General features: G+C 49.5%; 2 protein-coding genes and 1 long non-coding RNA gene across 9 annotated transcripts in view; 1 reads left to right on the top strand and 2 right to left on the bottom strand.

Moving 5' to 3' along the window:
• Nucleotides 1-25,150, top strand: part of LOC135906628 (protein FAM210B, mitochondrial-like) — a 74,042-nt gene that overhangs the window by 1,637 nt on the left and 47,255 nt on the right. The gene's annotated exons all lie outside the window — the stretch shown is intronic.
• LOC135906626 (peptide methionine sulfoxide reductase-like) overlaps nucleotides 1-25,150 on the bottom strand; it is a 74,305-nt gene that overhangs the window by 18,801 nt on the left and 30,354 nt on the right. For 4 of the 7 annotated variants that reach the window (XM_065438105.2, XM_065438097.2, XM_065438098.2 and 1 more), the window contains exon 2: nucleotides 3,449-3,621. In XM_065438105.2, the coding sequence (XP_065294177.1) occupies nucleotides 3,449-3,558 (110 nt within the window). In that variant the 5' untranslated portion in view covers nucleotides 3,559-3,621. Of the gene's footprint in view, nucleotides 1-3,448; nucleotides 3,622-13,406; nucleotides 13,503-25,150 lie in introns of all 7 variants that reach the window. The other 3 variants (XM_065438099.1, XM_065438102.2, XM_065438100.1) reach the window with 1 other exon arrangement.
• Nucleotides 17,574-19,431, bottom strand: LOC135906680 (uncharacterized). Its single transcript, XR_010565804.1, has 3 exons — nucleotides 19,334-19,431; nucleotides 18,383-18,494; nucleotides 17,574-18,176 (listed from the first exon to the last, which is right to left on the bottom strand). It is a non-coding gene; the product is annotated as an uncharacterized lncRNA (long non-coding RNA).

Below are 25,150 nucleotides of genomic sequence, written 5' to 3'. Positions count from 1 at the left end.
GAATCACAGTCTATGTGAAGGAACACTTGAGCTGCAGTGCGATTTCTAACTATTGTCAAATAAGTCCTCATTATGAAACAGTTATGATAAAATGCGACAGTACATTATGTGTAGTGGTCTATCGACCTCCTTCGGGAACATTTTCTGTATTTCTTGATTTTCTTGAAGCAATGCTGGAATGTTGTGTAGAACATAGTTCGTCGGTTGTTGTCATCGGCTATTTTAACATAGCTCCTATGCTCCCATTTCAATAAGCAAAAGCTTATTGCTATCTTTCTCTCATAGGGATATGAAAATGTCATTCATGTGCCAACAAGGGTAACAAATACATCCGGAACTCTACTAGATCTTTGTTTCACGAACTGTAACTTGACTGATATAGAATCTGGTGTCTTATTAGCGGACCTAAATGACCATATACCGATCTTTACTTTTCTAACACACCTTGCACAACATCCAACACGAACCTCGCACCAAGCAATTAAGTACACAGTCATTAATGACGAAACAATTCAATTGTTCCAAAGATTAACAGCAGAGGCAAACTGCGATCATGTTTACCATTCAAAAGACCCGGTCGTAGCATACGATTTATTTATTGAGGAAATTACTTATATTTACAACAAATCATTTCCAGTGAAAGAATTTAGGAAAAATAGCAAAGTTAGGAAGCTATGTATTAGTAGAACACTGTTAAAAAGAATTAAGCAACGTGATAGACTTTTTGCCCTATTTATAAAAACTAGAATTCTTGACTAGCTGGGTCAATATAAGAAACTCAGAAACAAATTGGGGCACGACATTAAAAATGCGCGTCATTCATATCATGAAAACAAGTTTGCATGTATCACTAACAACCCAAAGAAAATATGGCAAACCGCGAACTACCTCATGTCAAAGGCTCGGAAGAAAGAGCTCCAAGAATTGAGTATTGAAGGCACCATCTATACTGGAACATCGTTAGCTAACAAGTTTAATAATTACTTTCTAAATTCAGGAGCATTTAATACTATAACCACGGATAGTTATAGTATGGAGTGCAAATTATACATGCGACCTGCCATTGCGGGCTCTATATATATGGCTCCCACTACGGAAGCAGAAATCTGTTCGCTACTGCTAAAATTAAATGACAGTAGTACTTCAGGAATCTATAATCTGAAAGCACAACCCATAAAAGCAGTTGCACACATTATTAATCGTCCACTATCACATATGTGCAACTTGATCTTAAGTTCAGGTGTTTTCCCTGATAAGCTCAAGATTGCAAAAGTTGCAGTAATTCATAAGGGAGGCGATAGCGATGTCTTGAGCAAATATAGACCAATCTCTATCTTGCCAATGCTCTCGAAAATAATACAGCAAGTTATCAATGTACGATTTCTAAGTTACTTTCAACAAAATAACGTTATAGTAGAGCAGCAGTGTGGGTTTCAGAAATATAAGTAAACAGAAACGGCTCTATTAAATATTAAAGATAAAATAATCAATAATCCTGAGCATAAATTATACACCGTAGGATTGTTTCTTGATTTTAAAGAAGCATTTGACTTCATTAAACATATCTTATTGCAAAAGTTAACCAACTTCGGAATTAGAGGGGCTGCGTTAGATCTAGTTACCAGTTACCTAACGAACAGAACTCAGTATACCGCGGTAAACCAAGCTCAGTCTGATATTGGCGTTATCTCGTTTGGGATACCACAAGGTTCTATACTTGGACCATTATTATTTCTTCTCTATATTAATGGTATCGTAAATATTCCACTAACCCCAGAAATTATCCTCTATGCTGACGACACTAACAAATTTTTTTCAGGGGCTAATATAGGGGACATAGAGAGACAAGCGAATATCTGGCTTGAAAACTTATCAGTATTGCTTGGCGTGAATAAATTAGCTCTAGACACGAACAAAACGAAATGTATTGTATTTAGACCAAAGAATAAATATATGACAGACATTGCTCTTCACTTCGGTGACCAGCAAATCGAACGCGTTATATCCCATAAATTTCTTGGTGTAGTTTTTCAGGAATACCTAAGCTGGTCAGCACATGTCGCAAAAATACAAACAGACGTCTCACGAACAATCGGAGTCACTTTTAAACTAAATGATCTGTTACCACCTTGGTGAAAAAAACAAATATATTATACCCTAGTACACTCTCGTCTTCACTACTGCCTTCTTTATGCGGTACGACCACGAAAACGAATTTAGAAAGCTTAGATGTACTACAAAAAGAAAAGTGTTGGGTCCGATGGAGAATGTTCCGCGATCAGCACACTCTGCCCCACTATTTCAAAAACATCGAATCTTGACTATCACAAACATTCGATGTAAAAAAATAGCGTTAGTTATATACAATCAAATGAAACAGATTTCATCATTGTTCTTAGAAAAATACGTCCACAAAGAACACCCGTACAACCTCCGGCATGCCACTTATAACAAAGGAGACATTCGTACTAACTACGGTTCACAAAAATTATCTTACCAGATTCCTGACTTCTTGAATAGACACAAAACAGTTATGACCGTTGTTACAGACAGCGTCTCAGCGCAAGCATTTAAAAAGAGCATAAACAGATACCTTCTTGGCACACAATTTTGAAATGTCTTTTTTTGTTTTTTTTTTCTCTCGGGGTGACAAGTGAGCACCAAATGTTGGTTTCAGTTGCGACTTTGTTTTTGTTGTTCCTGTTTCATTGCTTTGGCCGATTTTCATGTACTTCATGTCACAAATGTCATTCGTTCTTAGTTGCACATTTCTCGCGATACAGAATACTCTTGTTTCAAATGTTTTCATTTTGATGCATTGTTGCCAGTGCTTTCCAAAGAATTATATTGAAAGTTTTGTCGACAGGCAATGTAGCAATTATTACAGTGATATTGGGTGAGATGTTTAGGGAGTGGGGGGAAGGGGGTTGACACTCTGTCAGGCATTATTTGCCTTTATGTCTGCCTCCTAGGCAACTGTTTTCTGATGCCTAAATAAACTACTTTGACTTTGACTTTGAAACTCTGCCTTTTAAAAGGAGCTCCCAGATGTATATCGAAAATGAGGTAAACATGCGTGGGATAAACGGTTACTCGCAGAGAAAGGATGAATGTTGCAGCATTCATTTAGAGATTATCTGACTTGTCAAACAGGGGACCTACTGGACGTGAAAAAAAAACTTTAATAACAATACACCCGGGCCAGTTGTACTGTACAAGCTATCACAAATTCATCGCCTGCCGCTGTTTAGCTCTGTATATCTTGCCTGATCCCCTTTGCGCTGCACGGTGCCTGCAACATGTGGACTTGAAGCGAAAACGGTCTCCTGCAATCATTTCGCCGCGTCAGTTCGTACAATGGGCAACGGTGATAAACGAAGGCTCCTCCTGGCGCAGTCATGCTACCCGGAGTTGATTCTCGTTCCGCAAGGAATGAGAGTCCACTTACAGCGAGCGATAGGTGGGATCCTTCGTGGTGCCTCCGGCGTAGCCAGCGGTGGTCCGCAGCACTCCCTTGACGCAACCGTACAAGGACTCGGATTGCCAGAAGCAACCCATGCCGAAAGTGGCCTTCTCGAAGGGCACGTCTGGCTCGTACAGGGGTCTTGTGGATGGCTGAATCTGCGGCGATGGACCATCGCAATCAAGGCGCAGTAGCGGACTAACACAAGCCCGACGCATGGGCGATCGCGTTCATTGAATTTATAAAACCGCGCGCACCAACTTTTGTGGACCACAAGAATGCCTGTGCGGCCATCGCATGTATTTCACTGCAATTCAGTTGCGAGCTGGCCTTTCCTTTGAGCCATGGTACAGTGCTCAAGTGTCGTGATTGCTTTAGTGACTTCAGAGACAGGAACAGTGTGCGCAACAAGCTTTGTGCGCATGTATGTCTCTTACACTTTAACTGAAATAAATGAGGTGTTGGAGGGATGGGGGGGGGGGGATATAAGTGGCTGTATATTTGTGAATAGGGGAACATTTCCTGAGGTTATGACATCGCAGCGCTCTGTGCAGAGGATTTCCACAGAGGTGGGGTTGGACTTGGGCTGTTACGTGCGGCGCAGTTGATAGGAAATAACAATAGCTAAAGACACGCTAGGCTACATTTGCGGTATTAGTCCTAACAATTCACTATTCCATGTGGCAATGGAGGAATATACCTTACAGAACCTGCACAACATGCACTACACTTGCTATAACGGCATATTTCCCCCGCAACTTTGCCGAAAACGATTGGAAAGGGCACAATAAGCATGCTGTCAGCCAAAAGCAGGCGCTTGACTGAAATTTTACTGAATTGACTTCTGCAGTTTTACGTGCCAAAATCACGATTAGATTATGAAGCGTGCCGTAGTAGGAATCTTTAACGAATGTGACGCCAGTGCACGGGACACGGCGTTTTTGCATTTCGCCCCCATCGAAACGCGGCCGGGATTTGATCCCGCGACTTCGTGCTTAGGAGCGCCATAGCGGCTAAGCCACCGGGGCGGGTTGGAATTTTACAGGAGTTACAGGATTTACAGTATTTTATCAGGGTTGTCACATGACTGCCGAAAGGTGAAGGTCAAGGTCACGGGGCTGTTAAAAGGAGTCATGCGCGCCGCGCCACTACCGCCATTCTCTTTCTGTTGGTGTCAATTATGTCACGCTTGCATAATAGGAATTAAATCGCTAAATTAAAGTATTGCAGTCGTTCGGTGACATTGGCGAGCTGAAATAAAAGAAAAAAAATGATCCTGAATTTGCGCCATTTCAAAATTGTCAAGCAGGAATTCTGTGTGTGTGTGTGTGTGTGTGTGTGTGTGTGTGTGTGTGTGTGTGTGTGTGTGTGTGTGTGTGTGTGCGTGTGCGTGTGCGTGTGCGTGTGTGTGTGGGGGGGGGGATTGTAGAACAGGGATATCATTTGGTAGTTTTTGGCACTCAATCGTGACGTGGAACGTCGTCGGTGGTGCACTGCAGCCTGGGCAGGTGGTGGGATATAAGGTTGGGGAGAACTTGTTGAAAAGGAGGAGGTTCGGATATGAGATGGTTTGAAGCCGTCTCAGGGATACGGCTTCATTCTGGGAGAAGGATTTGGATGGAGGGCGATATCGCAAGCGCCCTAGTCTGTAAAAGTCTGGAGTGTCACGGTATGTGTTGGGCAAATTCTGGGAGGCTTGATATGGGTTGCTCGCCTCACTGCCAGGTGCCCGGCAGGTTAGCGCTCGGGCAGCCACATGAGCGTGGTCATTGCCCGACAGAGAGGCATGAGCGGGTGTCCAAATAAGCCTGACGCGTGGTATTGAGGGATCTGGAATGGCAGGGAGCTTACGTGTGCTGGTGAGAGCGCGATCGGCTTCCTGAGGTATATGACCCCTAAGGTAGGCTCGACATGCGTTTTGGGAATCTGTAATGATGATGTGGTCGTGTTTTGGTGATATTTTCATGCGACTGACGATGTGGTTGATGGCGAGTGCTATGGCCAACGTCTCCCCTGTGAGCGTAGCCTCGGTTTGAACGCTACACGAGATGACGATATTACCCTGATCGTCCGCCACCACCGACACTTGTCTTTCTTTCTTGCTGATCGCAAGGGCATAGTGGGCAGCGTCGGTATAATAGACGGTGCCCTCCGGCTGGGCGTTGAGGAGTTTCCGAAGGTATCTAACACGTGCATCCCGGCGACCATTATGATGCTCTGGATGCATATTGCGCGGTATGGGCGCTATGGTGAGTAAGGCTCGTATGCTTGAGGGGACTGTGACATGCTCTCGCGTAGAGGATGAATGCTGTGGGTAGCCCAGCCGTGAGAGCAAATGCCTGCCTGTGGGGGTCAGTCTCAATCGCTCGAGTTGCGCCATTCTGTGTGCTTCGATGTGTTCCTCGATGGTATTGTGTACCCCGAGAGCAAGTACTCGTTCCGTGGAAGCATATACAGGAATTCCGAGTGCTTGTTTAACGGCTCTTCTAATAATTGTGTTGATACGGTTGGTCCGGGAGAGCGTCAGGTTGTGGTATGGGAGGTGATAAGTTAGCCGGCTGATAATGCATGCCTTGACCAACCGCAGCATATCGGCTTCCTTGAGCCCTGAGCGGCGGTTACTAACGCGCCTCGTCATACCGATGATTTGCTCGCACTGTCGTCCAATGAGATCTATCGTGAAGTAAGCTTTGACATTGGATTATAGGTTATAACCAAGGATTCGGACCCTTTGTGCAGTGGGAATTGATATGCCTTGTATTTTCGCTTCAATCACTGGAATTGGCGTTTCATAGCTGCTTTGGGGTCGTATTAGTAATAGTTATGATTTATGTGGCGCACACTCGAGGTCTCCAGTCGCGAGGTACGCCTGCACTCTATCCACCGCCGTCTGCAGGCGGTCCTAAATGTCTCCATCCGAGCCGGTGCACGTCCAGAGAGTCAAATCGTCAGCATGTATCGCGTGGAGACTCCTCGACCTTCTCCAGTAACTGAGGTAGTCTCGCCATAGCTATGTTGAATAGCGTCGGCGAGAGCACGGACCCCTGAGGTGTCCCCACTCCGGTAACTTTTATGTCTGATGACCGATAGGGGCCAATTTCCACTGTGGCTACACGGTCCTTGAGAAAGGCTCGCACGTAATTGTACATACGGGAGCCACAGTGGGAGTGGGCCAGGTTCTTGAGGATGAGACCATGGGCAACGTTATCGAAAGCTCCTTTGACATCAAGTGCCAAAAGAGCTCTCGTCTGCGCCCTGATGGGGGGGTAAACGAGGTCCTCTTTTATCTGAAGAACATTGTGAGCGGACAAATGGGGGCGAAATCCAAACTGTGTGTGGGAGAATAAATTTTGCATCTCCAAGAAAGGTTGAAGCCGTTTTAGGATTACATACTCAAGCAGCTTTCCGATGCACGATGTGAGGGAAATTGGCCGTAAATTTTGGATCGACAGGGATTTTCCGGGCTTGAGCATGAAAGTGATCTCGGCACGTCGCCATTCCAGAGGGAGAGTGCCGGCGTGCCAGTGCTGATTGTACATAGCACAGAGCGTTTCCAGGTCCTCATACGGGAGATTTCGCAGTAGAGTATATCGTATCCCGTCCTCTCCGGGTGCGGTGTTCCTATGAATGTCTGCGAGTGCGGCTTTGATTTCGTGGACAGTTATATCAGTGCCTAGTGGGTCACTTTCTTCTCTATACGGGTAGTCCGGATAGCTTGGCTTAGAGCCACGGAGAGATACATTTGTTCAAGGTCCTTCAGGAGCTGGTCTCCGTCTCCTCCGTAGTGGTGGAGGAATATTCGAAGCTGCCGATTTTTATGGGATTTCGTGTTTATCGGATCTATTAGCGACCGAAGGATTGCCCAGGTTCTCGCGGTGCCCAGCGTACCATTTAGCTTACCACAAAACGTTTGCCAGTTAGCACTGGTTAGCTGGTCTGCGTGTTCCTGGGCTGCTCTCGTGATTTGCGATATTCTGTAGCGCAATTTTCGATTGAACTTTTGCCGCTTCCATCGCTTCGTGAGACCTCGGCGCGCGTACTGATGTAGGAGATGCGGGCCAACCTCTGGGGTCTCTGTCGTCGTGGTTATGCTGATAGTCGTTTTGTTTAAATCGTTGTGTAAATCACTGATCCAACTGGCATAATTTGTGTGAGATATCGTACAAAGACCTAATGCAGCACAGGTTCAAGGAAGTTCAAGCGCCGGCGAAAATGCAGCGGTGGACGCTTCGTCCGGCTTCGACTGGGAAAAAATGTTGACTAATTGGAAAAGCGAATGAGCATGCTCGTATATACGAAGCCTTAGAACAACGCGCTGTCCTGTTCAGACCCTGTCCTTCCCTGTTTCTTTCTTTTCTGCAATGTTACCGGTAACCGTATATCAAGTTTCGGTAGACCCGGCTATAGAGAGAGTATTTTCCGGTGATTTCGGTTCGCCCTTGTCATCGTTTCTGTAAGATTGCTCCCCTCTAGAATGAAAGAGACAGGGAGGCTTGCTTAGACAACGTTACCTTCAACACTTCTGAAGCAACGGCGTTGCCATGGAGGAGGGGGGATCACGTGTCCATCGGGCCGTATGTATAGAATAAATATAGCATTGTAATTTTATGGATAGTATAGCTTGCAGTAAACATTCACTTACTAATTAAACAGGCGTGGTGCCGCGCGACCAGTGACACACATGAACGAGTTCACTCGATGACAGCGAACACCCGTTGTCGCAACGCTGGCGTGATGAGGAGCGCCGGCAGCGGGGAGCGCGCGCGACTGTATCAAAGCGAACGTTCCCTGCCGCCGTTCCTTTGACACCTCAGATCAGCCTCACACACCTAGCAGGCAATGATGGCGTGATGAGGAGCGCCGGCAGCGCGGAGCGCGCGCGACTGTATCAAAGCGAACGTTCCCTACCGCCGTTCCTCTGACACCTCAGATCAGCCTCGCACACCTAGCAGGCAATGATGGCGTGATGAGGAGCGCCGGCAGCGGGGAGCGCGCGCGACTGTATCAAAGCGAACGTTCCCTGCCGCCGTTCCTTTGACACCTCAGATCAGCCTCACACACCTAGCAGGCAATGATGGCGTGATGAGGAGCGCCGACAGCGCGGAGCGCGCGCGACTGTATCAAAGCGAACGTTCCCTGCCGCCGTTCCTCTGACACCTCAGATCAGCCTCGCACACCTAGTAGGCAATGATGGCGTGATGAGGAGCGCCGGCAGCGGGGAGCGCGCGCGACTGTATCAAAGCGAACGTTCCCTGCCGCCGTTCCTCTGACACCTCAGATCAGCCTCGCACACCTAGCAGGCAATGATGGCGTGATGAGGAGCGCCGGCAGCGCGGAGCGCGCGCGACTGTATCAAAGCGAACGTTCCCTGCCGCCGTTCCTTTGACACCTCAGATCAGCCTCGCACACCTAGCAGGCAATGATGGCGTGATGAGGAGCGCCGGCAGCGCGGAGCGCGCGCGACTGTATCAAAGCGAACGTTCCCTGCCGCCGTTCCTCTGACACCTCAGATCAGCCTCACACACCTAGCAGGCAATGATGGCGTGATGAGGAGCGCCGGCAGCGCGGAGCGCGCGCGACTGTATCAAAGCGAACGTTCCCTGCCGCCGTTCCTCTGACACCTCAGATCAGCCTCGCACACCTAGCAGGCAATGATGGCGTGATGAGGAGCGCCGGCAGCGGGGAGCGCGCGCGACTGTATCAAAGCGAACGTTCCCTGCCGCCGTTCCTTTGACACCTCAGATCAGCCTCGCACACCTAGCAGGCAATGATGGCGTGATGAGGAGCGCCGGCAGCGCGGAGCGCGCGCGACTGTATCAAAGCGAACGTTCCCTGCCGCCGTTCCTCTGACACCTCAGATCAGCCTCGCACACCTAGCAGGCAATGATGGCGTGATGAGGAGCGCCGGCAGCGCGGAGCGCGCGCGACTGTATCAAAGCGAACGTTCCCTGCCGCCGTTCCTTTGACACCTCAGATCAGCCTCGCACACCTAGCAGGCAATGATGGCGTGATGAGGAGCGCCGGCAGCGTGGAGCGCGCGCGACTGTATCAAAGCGAACGTTCCCTGCCGCCGTTCCTCTGACACCTCAGATCAGCCTCGCACACCTAGCAGGCAATGATGGCGTGATGAGGAGCGCCGGCAGCGCGGAGCGCGCGCGACTGTATCAAAGCGAACGTTCCCTGCCGCCGTTCCTTTGACACCTCAGATCAGCCTCGCACACCTAGCAGGCAATGATGGCGTGATGAGGAGCGCCGGCAGCGCGGAGCGCGCGCGACTGTATCAAACCGAACGTTCCCTGCCGCCGTTCCTCTGACACCTCAGATCAGCCTCACACACCTAGCAGGCAATGATGGCGTGATGAGGAGCGCCGGCAGCGCGGAGCGCGCGCGACTGTATCAAAGCGAACGTTCCCTGCCGCCGTTCCTCTGACACCTCAGATCAGTCTCGCACACCTAGCAGGCAATGATGGCGTGATGAGGAGCGCCGGCAGCGGGGAGCGCGCGCGACTGTATCAAAGCGAACGTTCCCTGCCGCCGTTCCTCTGACACCTCAGATCAGCCTCACACACCTAGCAGGCAATGATGGCGTGATGAGGAGCGCCGGCAGCGGGGAGCGCGCGCGACTGTATCAAAGCGAACGTTCCCTGCCGCCGTTCCTTTGACACCTCAGATCAGCCTCACACACCTAGCAGGCAATGATGGCGTGATGAGGAGCGCCGGCAGCGCGGAGCGGGCGCGACTGTATCAAAGCGAACGTTCCCTGCCGCCGTTCCTTTGACACCTCAGATCAGCCTCACACACCTAGCAGGCAATGATGGCGTGATCAGGAGCGCCGGCAGCGGGGAGCGCGCGCGACTGTATCAAAGCGAACGTTCCCTGCCGCCGTTTCTTTGACACCTCAGATCAGCCTCACACACCTAGCAGGCAATGATGGCGTGATGAGGAGCGCCGGCAGCGCGGAGCGCGCGCGACTGTATCAAAGCGAACGTTCCCTGCCGCCGTTCCTCTGACACCTCAGATCAGCCTCGCACACCTAGCAGGCAATGATGGCGTGATGAGGAGCGCCGGCAGCGCGGAGCGCGTGCGACTGTATCAAAGCGAACGTTCCCTGCCGCCGTTCCTTTGACACCTCAGATCAGCCTCACACACCTAGCAGGCAATGATGGCGTGATGAGGAGCGCCGGCAGCGCGGAGCGCGCGCGACTGTATCAAAGCGAACGTTCCCTGCCGCCGTTCCTTTGACACCTCAGATCAGCCTCACACACCTAGCAGGCAATGATGGCGTGATGAGGAGCGCCGGCAGCGGGGAGCGCGCGCGACTGTATCAAAGCGAACGTTCCCTGCCGCCATTCCTTTGACACCTCAGATCAGCCTCACACACCTAGCAGGCAATGATGGCGTGATCAGGAGCGCCGGCAGCGCGGAGCGCGCGCGACTGTATCAAAGCGAACGTTCCCTGCCGCCGTTCCTCTGACACCTCAGATCAGCCTCACACACCTAGCAGGCAATGATGGCGTGATGAGGAGCGCCGGCAGCGGGGAGCGCGCGCGACTGTATCAAAGCGAACGTTCCCTGCCGCCGTTCCTTTGACACCTCAGATCAGCCTCACACACCTAGCAGGCAATGATGGCGTGATGAGGAGCGCCGGCAGCGCGGAGCGGGCGCGACTGTATCAAAGCGAACGTTCCCTGCCGCCGTTCCTTTGACACCTCAGATCAGCCTCACACACCTAGCAGGCAATGATGGCGTGATCAGGAGCGCCGGCAGCGGGGAGCGCGCGCGACTGTATCAAAGCGAACGTTCCCTGCCGCCGTTTCTTTGACACCTCAGATCAGCCTCACACACCTAGCAGGCAATGATGGCGTGATGAGGAGCGCCGGCAGCGCGGAGCGCGCGCGACTGTATCAAAGCGAACGTTCCCTGCCGCCGTTCCTCTGACACCTCAGATCAGCCTCGCACACCTAGCAGGCAATGATGGCGTGATGAGGAGCGCCGGCAGCGCGGAGCGCGTGCGACTGTATCAAAGCGAACGTTCCCTGCCGCCGTTCCTTTGACACCTCAGATCAGCCTCACACACCTAGCAGGCAATGATGGCGTGATGAGGAGCGCCGGCAGCGCGGAGCGCGCGCGACTGTATCAAAGCGAACGTTCCCTGCCGCCGTTCCTTTGACACCTCAGATCAGCCTCACACACCTAGCAGGCAATGATGGCGTGATGAGGAGCGCCGGCAGCGGGGAGGGCGCGCAACTGTCAAAGCGAACGTTCCCTGCCGCCGCTCCTTTGACACCGCAGACCAGCCTCACACATATAGCAGGCAACCCTGGCGTGATGAGGAGCGCCGGCAGCGGGGAGCGCGCGCAACTGTCAAAGCAAGCGTTCCCTGCCGCCGCTCCTTTGACACCTCAGACCAGCCTCACACATATAGCAGGTAACCCTGGCGTGATGAGGAGCGCCGGCAGCGGGGAGCGCGCGCAACTGTCAAAGCGAACGTTCCCTGCCGCCGCTCCTTTGACACCGCAGACCAGCCTCACACATATAGCAGGCAACCCTGGCGTGATGAGGAGCGCCGGCAGCGCGGAGCGCGCGCAACTGTCAAAGCGAACGTTCCCTGCCGCCGCTCCTTTGACACCGCAGACCAGCCTCACACATATAGCAGGCAACCCTGGCGTGATGAGGAGCGCCGGCAGCGGGGAGCGCGCGCAACTGTCAAAGCGAACGTTCCCTGCCGCCGCTCCTTTGACACCGCAGACCAGCCTCACACATATAGCAGGCAACCCTGGCGTGATGAGGAGCGCCGGCAGCGGGGAGCGCGCGCAACTGTCAAAGCGAACGTTCCCTGCCGCCGCTCCTTTGACACCGCAGACCAGCCTCACACATATAGCAGGCAACCCTGGCGTGATGAGTAGCGTGCGACTGTATTAAAGCGAACGTTCCCTGCCGCCGCTCCTTTGACACCTCAGACCAGCCTCACACACTTAGCAGGCAACGCCGGCGTAATGAGTAGCGAGCGACAGCATTAAAGCGAACGTTCCCTGCCGCCGTTCCTTTGACACCTCAGACCAGCCTCACACACCAAGCAGGCAATGCTGGCATGATGAGGAGCGCCGGCAGCGGGGAGCGCGCGCGATTGTCAAAGCGAACGTTCCCTGCCGCCGCTCCTTTGACACCTCTGACCAGCCTCACACACCTAGCAGGCAACGCTGGCGTGATGAGGAGCGCCGGCAGCGCGGAGCGCGCGTGACTGTATCAAAGTGAACGTTCCCTGCCGCCGCTCCTTTGACACCTCAGACCAGCCTCACACACCTAGCAGGCAATGCTGGCGTTATGAGGAGCGCCAGCAGCGCGGAGCGCGGGCGACTGTATCAAAGCGAACGTTCTCTGCCACCGCTCCTTTGACACCTGAGACCAGCCTCACACTTAGCAGGCAACGCTGGCGTGATGAGTCGCGTGCGACTGTATTAAAGCGAACGTTCCCTGCCGCCGCTCCTTTCACACTTCAGACCAGCCTCACACGCTCAGCAGGCAACGCTGGCGTGATGAGGAGAGCCGGCAGCGCGGAGTGCGCGCGACTCTATCAAAGAGAATGTTCCCTGCCGCCGCTCCTTTGACACCTCAGACCAACCTCACACATTTTGCAGAATGCGTGACATTCAACACTGGCAATGTGGGTAGGCAGCACGTGTCAAGGAAAGATCCTCATCGGCTTGCATTCGCTGCATGTCGCCCTCGCCAAGCAAGTTGATTGCACCTCTTCGCACCTGCAGCAGATCACGTGACTTCTAAGGCACTGCGCGCCGGTCGCGTATACACCGTCGCACACGGATAGGCATGACGGCGGGGGCGTGAATTCGTGTACAAGTGCTGTCGTAATGAAAGAAAGAGCAATACATGCCGAAAGTGATGGTACTAAGGGGTACAATATACGCTTGCCAGTATTACTTACTGCCCCTGAGCCGCTTCCCATTCTGTGGAACCATATGAGTCGCCGATCAGATCACTTGTTGCATCCGTGACAAGGCGCCGTTTTGTTACCTGCGTACTAAAACGCAATTTTTCGCTGTAACTATTCGTGAATTACCATGCGGTCGGTGTACGAGTACTTACAGGAATAATCCAATAAAATGCATGAGTTTTCGTGTCGGGCTTTCGCGTTATGCACTGTCTGGAAAGTCAATGCCTACTTTACTGAAATTACCTCAGAAATTGTGCTGATTTGAGTAAGACAAACTTCACCGTGTACAAGAACGGACAATTATCTTTCCATACCCGCCGTGGTTGCTTAGTGGCTATGGTGTTGGGCTGCTGAGCACGAGGTCGCGGGATCGAATCCCGGCCACGGCGGCCGCATTTCGATGGGGGCGAAATGCGAAAACACCCGTGTGCTTAGATTTAGGTGCACGTTAAAGAACCCCAGGTGGTCAAAATTTCCGGAGTCCTCCACTACGGCGTGCCTCATAACCAGAAAGTGGTTTTGGCACGTAAGACCCCAAATATTATTATTATTATTATCTTTCCATATATGGACGACAGCAGACGGTAACGCCATTTTACAGCGAAGCTGTTTACCTGACGGACCTGTATGAATGAGCCGCATGTGTGGTCTCGTAGGGGTGGGGGAGGTCTGGGCTGGCTAACGTTCGTAAAGCGAACAAAGAAGATAGCGGCCCTGCGTGGTCTCGTAGGAGTGGGCGGGAGGCGGGGGTATCTGGGCTGGCTAACGTCTGTAAAGTGAACAGAAAGATAACGAACGATAGCAGGGCTCAGAAGAAAGAAAGGACACGTGGTCTCGCCGCGCGCCGCACCTGCGCAGTGGGGGAGTGAACCCGCGCTGGCCGCCATTGCTGCCGGCAGCGTCTGCTGTCGTCTGCCCTCAATGCAACGGCGTAGCACTTTTGGCGGGAAAACACGGGGATGTGCGTCGCGGTGTGTAATAACCGGATTGTGCATTGCAGAGGTAGATCACTGCTACAGTTGCAACTCCAACAAGAATGGGAAATGTTGGGAGACCACGCATTGTGCGCACGGCCGAAGAAGCCGAGTATGAGGAGAGGCGTCGAAGCCGAGACGCGAGTATAACGAACGACGACGTGCCAGTGCGAAAGCGGAGAATGCGGCCAGCGACTTTGCCTCCGAAGAACGTCAGCAAGAGCAGGTACGAGAGTCTAATCGCCGGCGTCGAGCGCAAGCTACCGATGAAGATCGCGCACTGGAGACCTCTCGTAAGCGTCAAGCTAGGTCGTTCGAGTCTGCGTCCAAGCGGCAGAAGCGTTAGTTGCCACCTCCTTCGAGTTTCACTGGGGCGAATTCCAAATTCAAGAGAATGTTTCTGGACATGGAGTTTGGCCACAGTTGCTCGGTCTGCGATCGACAGCTTCGCTGGCTAATCCGCCACCATATGAATGGTTTGGCCCGAAATTTTTTTGACTGGCTTTGGTTCCCATTTGCTGGCATTCCCTTATACGCAATATTTCAGGAAGCACGGCTCGTGCACGCCCTCAGTTACGAGCACGCACGCAGCGAGCGGCGTCCTGGCCGTATAAGGTCACACGCGAGAATGCCCCACTCCTACTTCACGAGGCAAAATAGAGGGGAGAGGGTAGCATAACTTTTGATTTGAAAATAAGATGGTTTCATCGATAAAACTGCTTAGTGGAAGAATGTGTTGTCATAGAATAAAGAACCAACTTTAGAGAAGGGAAACTGTACCTTCCGCAGTGGTACGAAAATAAGCAGCGGCAACGCATGGAACTTACTTAGGTGGACGCCAGATGGCACTGCTCATACAGGAAGCGGAGAAGGAAGAAGCAGCATGTGCTTGCTGCGGTAAAGCTACAGGGAAACTATGGAGCATGTTTTACTAGAATGTGAAGACGTCTATACCAGCGGTCTATTTAGGCGCCACTGGCCTCTTTGAAGCCCTTGGGTTCAGTGAGAGCAGTGGAGAAGTAAACGTCCGCAATAGGGATTAGTAAGAGGCGATTGGAGGATTGGTGGAATAAAAGTAGGGAGACGACAAAAAACGGAGACGTACAAAAGCACAGTGCGCAATAGGGGATTAGAAGACTTGGTTGTGGGAGTTCACAATGTTTTTTTTTTCTTTTTTTATTGTTTAACCTAGGTAGGACATTAGGCAGTATAATAGCAAGAGCTTGGTGATGCAACCCACCGCCCCGTTACAAAGGGGACGCTCAGAACATCCATCCATCCATCCATCCATCCATCCGGAAATGCGTTTCCTTTAGAGCAAAATCCAATATGGCCGCGTTTCACCAGTGGCGTACGCTGGTACGCGCCGTGCTTGCCTTGCCGGCTATGCGGCCTGCCTCAATGCCTTGGCTGCCGCATAGCTGGTGCGTTCTAATTGCCAGGAGACCAAAGAGCCTCTACTGACGCCCATACAAACAAGCCACAAGTGAGTGAACGGAACGTGCGACTTTACTGGCAGAAGACAAGCAGTGTACATTCTCGTGCAATAGCAGAAATAAAATTTGCATGTCGAGATACGCTGGATTCATTGACGCGAGCTCGTAAACGGCTCACCGTCGTCGTCGCACATGGCGGTCTCATGACGAGCGACAACCAGCGGCGCAAGCAGATTGGACAGAACGTCCCACCTGTTTGAAGCGGCAGTCGCCGTTAAAGATGAGCAACTTGCATTGCGAAGCAATCGGGTGATGCAGGCATCTGCTGCCGCAGCCAACACAGCGACATGGACTACCCGGCATTTTAGCGTTAACTCCTTTGCAACCTGCACGTTTCTTTTCTTTCGGGGGCCGCTAATGTGTGGCGCACGCTTTGTGTCCCACTTTGTCTCAATATGGACAAGTCGCTTTCGTGGGCATCACCTTCGGCAGCCATTTTTGCGGGCCTTTCCGCCCATACGGCTATCAACTTCATACACACCGGACCATGTAAGCACGTATGCTGGTCTCCGTTCATACCTAATCGCTGCCGAGAAAGGCCATAGGCACAATTTGCCCATGGCTGCAGCAGGAAAGGGCGAACGGGGAACACGAATCATGGTGTGTGCAAATTGGGAGTCTATGTCGCTGTGCAGACTGCAGGAGCAAATGCTTACTTCGAGAGACTGCTTCCCAATGCAATTAACCACAGGCCGCCACATCCGAGAAGCATAACACGGCGACCATAACCAAATGAGATAACAGCGAAATTAAACAGCAATCAATCCCCGCATAGCGTTCAGATAATACAGTATACATTGGCTACGAACCATATCGCAACAGTGAGCATTCACGTACACGGGTATCTTACGGTACATTCAGCCGCCTACCTACAGCCATAGTGCTTGCCTTCGTCGCACGTGGTGGTCTGGTAACGAGCGACAACCAGCAGCGGAAACAGATTGGACAGAGTGTCCCACCTGTTTGAACCGACAGTCGCCGTTAAAGATGACCAACTTGCATTGCGAAGCAATCGGGTGACGCAGGCATCCGCTGCCGCAGCCTATACACAGCGACATGGACTTCCTGGCATTTTAGCGTTGACTCCTTTCCAACCTGCACGTTTCTTTCGGGGGCCACTGACGTGTGGCTCGCAATTGGTGCCCCACTTTGTCTCAATATTGATAAATCGGTTCCGTGGGCATCACCTTCGGCAGCCACTTTTGCGGGCATTTTCACTCATATGGCTATCAGCTTCAAACACTTCGAACCATATAAGCACATATGCTGGTCTCCGTTCTTAGCAAATCATGACCGAGGAAGGCCACAAGCACAGTTTGCCCATGGCTGCAGCTGGAAAGAACGAACGGGGAGCACCAGTTACGATGCGTGTATACTGGGAGTCTATGTCACTCTGCGGACTGCAGGAGCAAATGCTTACCTCGAGAGACTGCTTACCAACGCAACTGAGCAGGCACCCACATCCGAGAAACGTAACAAGGCGACCACAACCAAGTGGGGCAGCAAAGCCAGATTATGCAATCAATCACTTCAGTGTAGCTTGCGCAAAGACCCAGACTATCGGGGAAGAAGAGCAATCATCAACGAGACTAGGAATATAGAAAATGAGAAAGCTTGCATTCAAGAAAGAAGCCACTCTGCTCTGCAAGCATTGAAGGCTAAAAAACATTAAGAAAAGTAAATGGTGCATAGCACATGGTGCGTAGGCTAATGCAAGACACATGCCGATGCTGCATCAGCTATTTCAGAGAGGAATTGCGCATGACAACATACACTAGAAGATACTGCTACAGATATGTTATGCTACTAAACATTGACTGGTATTAAGTATCAGCAAAGAATTGGTTGACCTTTATGTTTGGATGAGGATGAATGATCTCTAACGAGAATGGACAATGAAAAAGCTTGCATTTATAGAAAAAAAAATTACACTTGGCACAAATGGAATTGACATGACCAGGAAGCTCATTAAGGGCAAACTGACAGAACTCTTTTGGCCAGCGTCGTCCGTGCTTCTTGGTCGGAAGTTGCAGGTGCACCTGAACATGAATTTCTAGAAAGTCCTTTTTGAGTTAGCTGGATGACTCGGCCAAATGTCCGTGGTGGTGGAATGGTGGCCGAAGCTCTTTTCAGTCATGACACAGTCCTCTGCAGACTTGATATCTCATCCAAATTCTTCTGCATGCGCTTATTTGTTCGTGGTGTAATAGCCTTGCAAATTCGGCTCCAGCCCCTTGCTGTTGGTGTAGATGGGAGCTCCTGTGATGACCAAGATGTGCTTGGCATAGACTCTGTTGGGGCAGAACAGTGACACATGAAATACAGCAAAGATTAGCCAAACTCATGTAGTGTTTTCTTTTATGTTCGAACCAATTATACCGAACCATAATACTAAAAAAAAACATATCTGCTGCAAACAAATGACATGTATCTCAAGCCTAGCAAGCCAATACAGCATATATCAAGCATATTTATTTCTGAACCAGGTGTTGTTTACCTTGTAGTAGCAGCCAAAGTCCACACAATGACCTTGTTGTAGTAGGCAGCAGCTTCTGTTTAGTGTATGAAATATGTTGCTTTATACTGGTGCCGTCCTCATTACTGCATGTCTGGAACACAAATTTTGACTGCATCAGAAATTGAAAAAGCACTATTTTGCAATATGAAATGCAAAAAGGTGTCACATATATGTTGTAATGGTTTGCGACTACAGAACACATGCAAATCTACACTGTCTGTTCTAGGGTGCTTAAGCAGCATGCTAAATAAATTTTGCTGTTGTCCTTAAAACTGATGTCTGCCTAACTACAATGCATGTCAACAGCTTAAGTATCATTAAGATCACAAATGAGAGCATTTGTGCACTCATTTATACGCTAGAAGAGATCACACTGCTAGTTCCACAAGCAAACGCATGAAAGTCGTGAAGCTATTAGAACTGATGCATTATTTTTCTGCACGAACGTGATGCACCGCTTCACTACTGCAAAAATAAATGCGCTACGGTAAACCAAACTGAACAGCAAGAACATTTGGAACCAACAAGTACGAAATATGGCTAAATTATCATGCGTGCAACTGTTTAATACGTTAAATTGTGTACTTTCACTTCATTTTACCCAAGGATTATTTGGTTTTGTGGACGAAAGAAGTTGCCGGCGGGCTCGAAAAAGAGTTTTATATGTGTATTGATAAGGCTACTCAGTCACGTATGGCCGCGGCTACATATACGATGAAAAATGTGACGCGCGTTCCTATATCGCTCTCTTTCCTGATTGTGTGTGTATAACGACCGCTTCGCAACTAAGTGTTTATTTAAGAAACAGCAACGGAGGATTCTGACATGCCCATATGTAATGCAGGATCTAGTTCGTTGTCTTGTCTTCGCCTGTATGTTAATGAGACGAATATTGTATAACGATTCAAGCAGCGGTGTTAAACGACTCACCGTTATTGCCGTTGTCAGCCGCAGCAGAATCCAGGGGCCCTATAACGTAAAACTATTCCAATCTGTTTTTATTCCAATCTCCTGACGTCAAATTTGCGTAACCGCCGACGCAAGCATCGGGCCGTCACCCGCAGGGTTGTCTGAACAGACCAATCAACCGCTCTCCTCGTTCATAGGAGGTCACTTTTTGCTTGAAAAACGAATAACATTGCCAAAGCTGAGCGGCTTGTCTTATCTAATTGGCTGACAAGAGGCGAGGAGCACGCTCAAGTAGAGAGGGATTTGGTGGGGCCGAACCACTGCACTGAAAATCGATAACCGGACGAATAGGGTGGTGCCGGCGTCTGCGATTGGTCCGCTTTCCCTTATTTAACTCGCAGTGGCTGGTCGAAAATCGCGGCGGCATGCAACGGAACCTTAAGAATGACGCCAAAATGGATCCTCAGCAAAGAATAGTTGGCAGAACGAGGTCGTAAACGTGCTGAAAGTGCTCGAAAACGTTACGCGGCCACGCAAAAAGTTTTATTACACGCAAATAAACCCATGCTTTCCGACAGGTGCGCGTAGCCAGTGCCTGAGCGATCGGCGGCAGCCATCTTTTATTCCTTTCGGAAAGGGGCAGCTTGCGGCTATTTAGAAGAAAACTCAATTTTGTTCGGCATATTAATGCATCTTTAACGCGTGCACGTCACTTTGACGCGGTGAGTTTTTACGCTTTTGTGACGTCGCGTGACAGGCAGGTGAAGTGGGTGCAGCCCGAAAGCTTTTGACCAATAGCCGAGGGCTAATGGCGAAAAGGTGTCGAATCGGAAATAACTATTTTGCTTTTGTTCGGTCAAATCATGCATAATCAGTGTGCACTCGTCAATCAGATGGGAGCTATCGCGGTTTTCGTGACGTCCCGTGACAGCCAGGCGAAGTGGGGGTGGTCCAAAAAAGTTTTTAATCAATCGCGTAGGGCTGATTGCAGAGTTGGAATAGAAAAAGTTTGGAATAGTTTCGTACGTTATAGCGCGCCAGCTCCCGTTTCGATGCAGACGTGTTCCGAATGGCTCACGACCAAAACCTAGCTTTCGGGCTGGCATGTCCGCTTGCAAACACGTCACTTCACCCCAAGTTAAATAACGTGAGACATCGAAGCGCAATAAACTAGTTTTGGCAACAAAGAAGCAACCATTAAGTGTACGAACGGATGAATCCGTGCTCACGTGCACTCGAGAATACCGGTAAAAATTTAAAATCCAGGCCAGAGGTCACGTGAAAGATCAATGATGCTGAATGCTATTTTAGTTCATAGTGACAAAGAAACAATAAACTTACTAATGAAGAGTACAATATCTAATTAGCAATGATAATTTTCCCCTCTTTTTTATGTAATAAAAATGATTCGACAATTTTAGACGAAAGTTTGTAAGATAAAATTGCGCTTATTACGCCGCCCCTAGCGGGAAATATTGGGACTAACGTAAGCATTCCGAAGTGATCTTACTATGCTTGTTTTATTAGCAGCGGCGCGCGGTCGATTTTTTCGCCCTATGTGGCCATTTCTTGAACTTCAGTGTCTAGCAGTGTTAACATCACAATATCCCTTCAAATGCTGCAGCAGCTGAGTTTCTCTATAGAAACGTGTTTATTGCACAAGTAAAACCGGCAAATTTAAACTGTTCTTGTCCTATATTCATGAGAAAAAAGCAACGCCGTTAAGTGTGTTTGCAATTATTTCACTGGCGACGTACGTCTTTTAGTTCAGTTTGACGTAGTTGCCTTAAATAATGTGTGCTTTGCGAAAAGGACAGTAGGAAAAATACGCGAATTGTCTATACGAACGACGGTTTTAATAGGTAAACGGCAGGGACAATTGGGCCGAAGATGCTCTGTATATACCTACACATTTCTTCTCGCCTAACGCAGGAAGCTATACTTAGAATGTAAGAAGACGAAGAAATTCCGTCTTTTTTGTAAACGAGAAGAAAGGGGGTTAACCGAGGGGCCCGATATTTATTAGTCATATCATAAGAAGCCAACAAACACTGACACCAAGCACAACACAGTGGAAATTGCTTGTGCTTAATAAACGAAAATTAAGAAACGATAAATTAATGGAAATGAAAGTGGATGAAAAAAACAACTTGCCGTAGGTGGAGAACGATCCCACAAACTTGGCATTGTTATTTTTGCGCAAGACAAAATTTCTGTAACCAAAATCGTCTTTTAACTTCGTGAATTGTGTGAAATTTAAACTTGAGACTATATCTTTCCGGATACCTCGAATGCTATGCGCTTCCGCGGGCCTTCGTTCTGTGGTAGCTGCATAACTTTATGGCACCTGCCGCGTATCTTAGCGGCTATGGTGTTGCGTTGCTAAGCGCGAAGTCGCAGGATGAAATCCCGGCCGCGCCGGCCGCATTTCGATGGGGGCGAAATGCAAAAACGCCGATGTCTCGTGCATTGGGGGCACGTTAAGGATTCGCTGTTGGTCAAAATTATTCCCGAGTCCCCCACTTCGGCGTGCATGCATAACAAAGTCGTGGTTTTGGCACGTAAATTAAGCCCTAGAATTCAAATAACTTTCTAGTCTCCAGAGTAAGTTCTTACGCAGTGTAACTTTTAGGTTTTTGTGGCTCATGTTTGTATGTCTGTCTTTCACGATGCCTGATGTACGTTTACCAATATCCAGACTGCATGTTACCTTACACAAGTATCCATTATTATATTTAAAGATGCATAAAAGCGCCATACGAGACTTAAGGCATTTAAGAGATTTTCTTCTTTTTCTGTTTCTTTTTTCTTAGCAGGAGGTTATGGCACACGCCTACTCCGTACTGTCGCGAACAGGCTAAAAGAAAACAGCTCTTCGCTTTTGTCCGAGGCCCATATATCCTAATGCGAACACCGACATGGGGCGATTTTGGCGTCCAAGTAAGCGAAACCGCTCTGCGCATGGTTCAAGCCTCGTCGTGTGATGCAAAATAACGGCTGTAAGCAAAACGACACGTCATCGTATGATATATGACGGTCGCCAAATCAGACGAAATGTCTTGGCTTTCGAATTTTCCAGTCTGGTTTTTTTTTTCATTCCTCTACAGACAGTAGGCTAACCGCTGTAACCAGATTATTCTTAGGGAGTTTGCTATCTAAAAAGAACCCGTATGGCTGCACAGGTTTAAAATAAACAAGGCGAACTTATTTGCAGGTCTATTCCGTGTGAGTCTGTTCAACACCACCTATACAGCACAAGACCTGTTCACTCCGATCCATGACGTCATGCTACCTGGCCCGAAATTTTCATTGCCAAGACTGGCGTGACGAAAGCGGTGACGTCAAAATCACCACGGCTTATTCGGGAGCATCTTGCTAAGAACGACCAGCTGCAGTGCAAGTTTTGCCAACCAATTGCGACTGTGGAGGCAACATTCCGGGAGCGTCGCCGCACACTTCTAGCCACGGCTTAAGTCGACTGTGTGTGAACAACAATACGTGCGTCCTCGACTCTCCGTCGCTGGAGCCGAGTTTCCTGATCTTGATACCCCCATCACGGAGGCAGAAGTCAGATATGAACTTACCAGGCTCAACCCGAAATCTGCATCAGGACCTGATGGGATAAGCAACAAAACACTCAGAAACCTCGACGATGTATCCATCCGAGCTCTCACGAACTACATGAATAATTGCTGGGAGCGAGCAAGGTGGCATTCCAAGTCAATGGAAATCAGCCCAAATCATTTTTATACCGAAGCCTGAGAAAGAAACCACAACTGACGAACTTAAGGCCCATATGGCCAACATCCTGCGTCGGTAAACTCATGAAACATGTGGTTCTCACACGCCTCACGACAAACATGGATGATGGAAGACTTAACCCACATACCATGGTTGGATTTCGACCCAAGTTATCGACGCAGGATATTATGCTCAAACTAAAACATCAGATCATAGTTGCGGGTGAGAAAACTCTAGACACCTAGGCGATACATGGTCTCGATCTAACTAAGGCCTTTGACACTGTCACGCACAAGGCAATACTACAAGATCTCCAAAAGCTGGATGTAGGACGTAAAACATACGCGTACATCAAAGGCTTGTTGACGGATCGTACCGCAAAGACTTCAATTTAAGAATTCAAATCCGAGGCGCTCGAACTAGGTAATAGAGGTACCCCGCAGGGTTCAGTCCTATCTCCCTTTCTATTCAACGTGGTCGGTCTTCCTGTGAGACTCGAAAATATAGAAGGACTCGGACACAGCCTATACGCGGACGACATCACCCTTTGTGTGGCGGCTGGAAGCGATGGGCATGTGGAAGAGATCCTCCAAACAGCAGTAAAAACACGGTCGAAGACTACATCTGATACAAGGGACTGAGATGTTCCTCGCAAAAATCAGAACCTCTGCTCTATAGACCCACATGCAGGGGTCGCAAAAGCATTAGGGAAAGGCCGGACATTGTGGTCACAGTAGAAGGCACCACGATACCGATAGTCGAGAGCCTGAGAATACTGGGACTCCGCATACCGGAAAACGGCCATAATGGAGAAACCATTAGAGTACTGGACAATAGTGTTCAACAAACAATCAGACTAATAAAGCGGATATACAAGAGACACTGTGGCATGAAAGAGCACAATCTCATCCGATTAATATAAAAATTCGTAATTAGTCGTATTGTATATGTGGTCCCTTAATTACCTCAAGCTCTACATTGCGGGGAAAGCCAATTTAGAATGCATTATTAGAAGCGCGTATAAGCAAGCCTTGGGACTTCCGGCAAATACGACAAACGAGAAATTCTTGGCGTTCGGCGTGCATTACACACTAGACGAACTTATTGGGGCCCAGAGAGTAGCGCAGTATGAAAGACTCACACAGAGTTTGACGGGGAGACACATCTTAGCTGACATCGGAATAACCTACGAAGTACAGCACGGAGTGCGGAGAGACATCCCAAGGAAAATAAGGGAACATGTCTCAATACCCCCAATCCCCAGAAACATGCACCCGGAGTTTCACCAAGACCTAAGAATCGCCAGAGCGAGAGCTCTCCACAAAAGATTCCGTAGCGCCAGGGACGTGGTCTAGTGGACGCGGCGGAGTACGCAAATAGAGTATGTCGATAGTTGGTACGAGTCTAGAGGGTGACTGCAGAGTTAGTGGCAAGGTAAAAACAGGAAAGGCGGAGGTGGCGGAGGAGGCTGCCTTAGCACTGGCAATAGCTACCACGGAGGCTGACATCGTAGTAAGCTACTCCAAGACCGACACTATAAATTGGGAAGGGCCCATTTCCCCCCGGCACACTCCTCGCTAAGTAGACGGCAAGCAACGACACGACTCCTCTTACAAACAGATACATATTTCGAACTCGGTGGCCTACTACCGCTACTGCCCGGACCTTTGGACGGATAGCTGTAGATTCTGTCGAGAAAGGGCGGACCTACAACATATGGTTTGGGCTTGTCCTCGGACGCCCACACAGAATAAAATAAACAAGACCAGAGAGCAGCGGGAGACCGCGTTGTTCAGCTGTGCACCGGAAGACCAACTCAAGGCAATCCAGCAGGCCGAAGATGCCGCCAGGGTCCAAGGGCTCAAGGCCGTCATCTAGATAGAAAGGCCTAGGTCTCAAATCTGCTGTCTAAAAATCAAGTTTATTCCTCCTCCTCCTGTGGCAGACATCACAATTTCAACCCTTGAGCTAAATTACTTGTTGAGGCAGCCGTTACTTCTAAAGGAAATCAAAATACGTAAATGAATAATTAACATAAGGTCACAAATTAATTTTTAATTATTTACTTTATGGCACCTATTTCGATTCACGAATTGT

This window comes from Dermacentor albipictus, chromosome 1, assembly GCF_038994185.2.
Source record: "Dermacentor albipictus isolate Rhodes 1998 colony chromosome 1, USDA_Dalb.pri_finalv2, whole genome shotgun sequence".
NCBI classification, from domain to species: domain Eukaryota; kingdom Metazoa; phylum Arthropoda; class Arachnida; order Ixodida; family Ixodidae; genus Dermacentor; species Dermacentor albipictus.
This window is presented reverse-complemented; position numbering and strand designations above follow the sequence as displayed.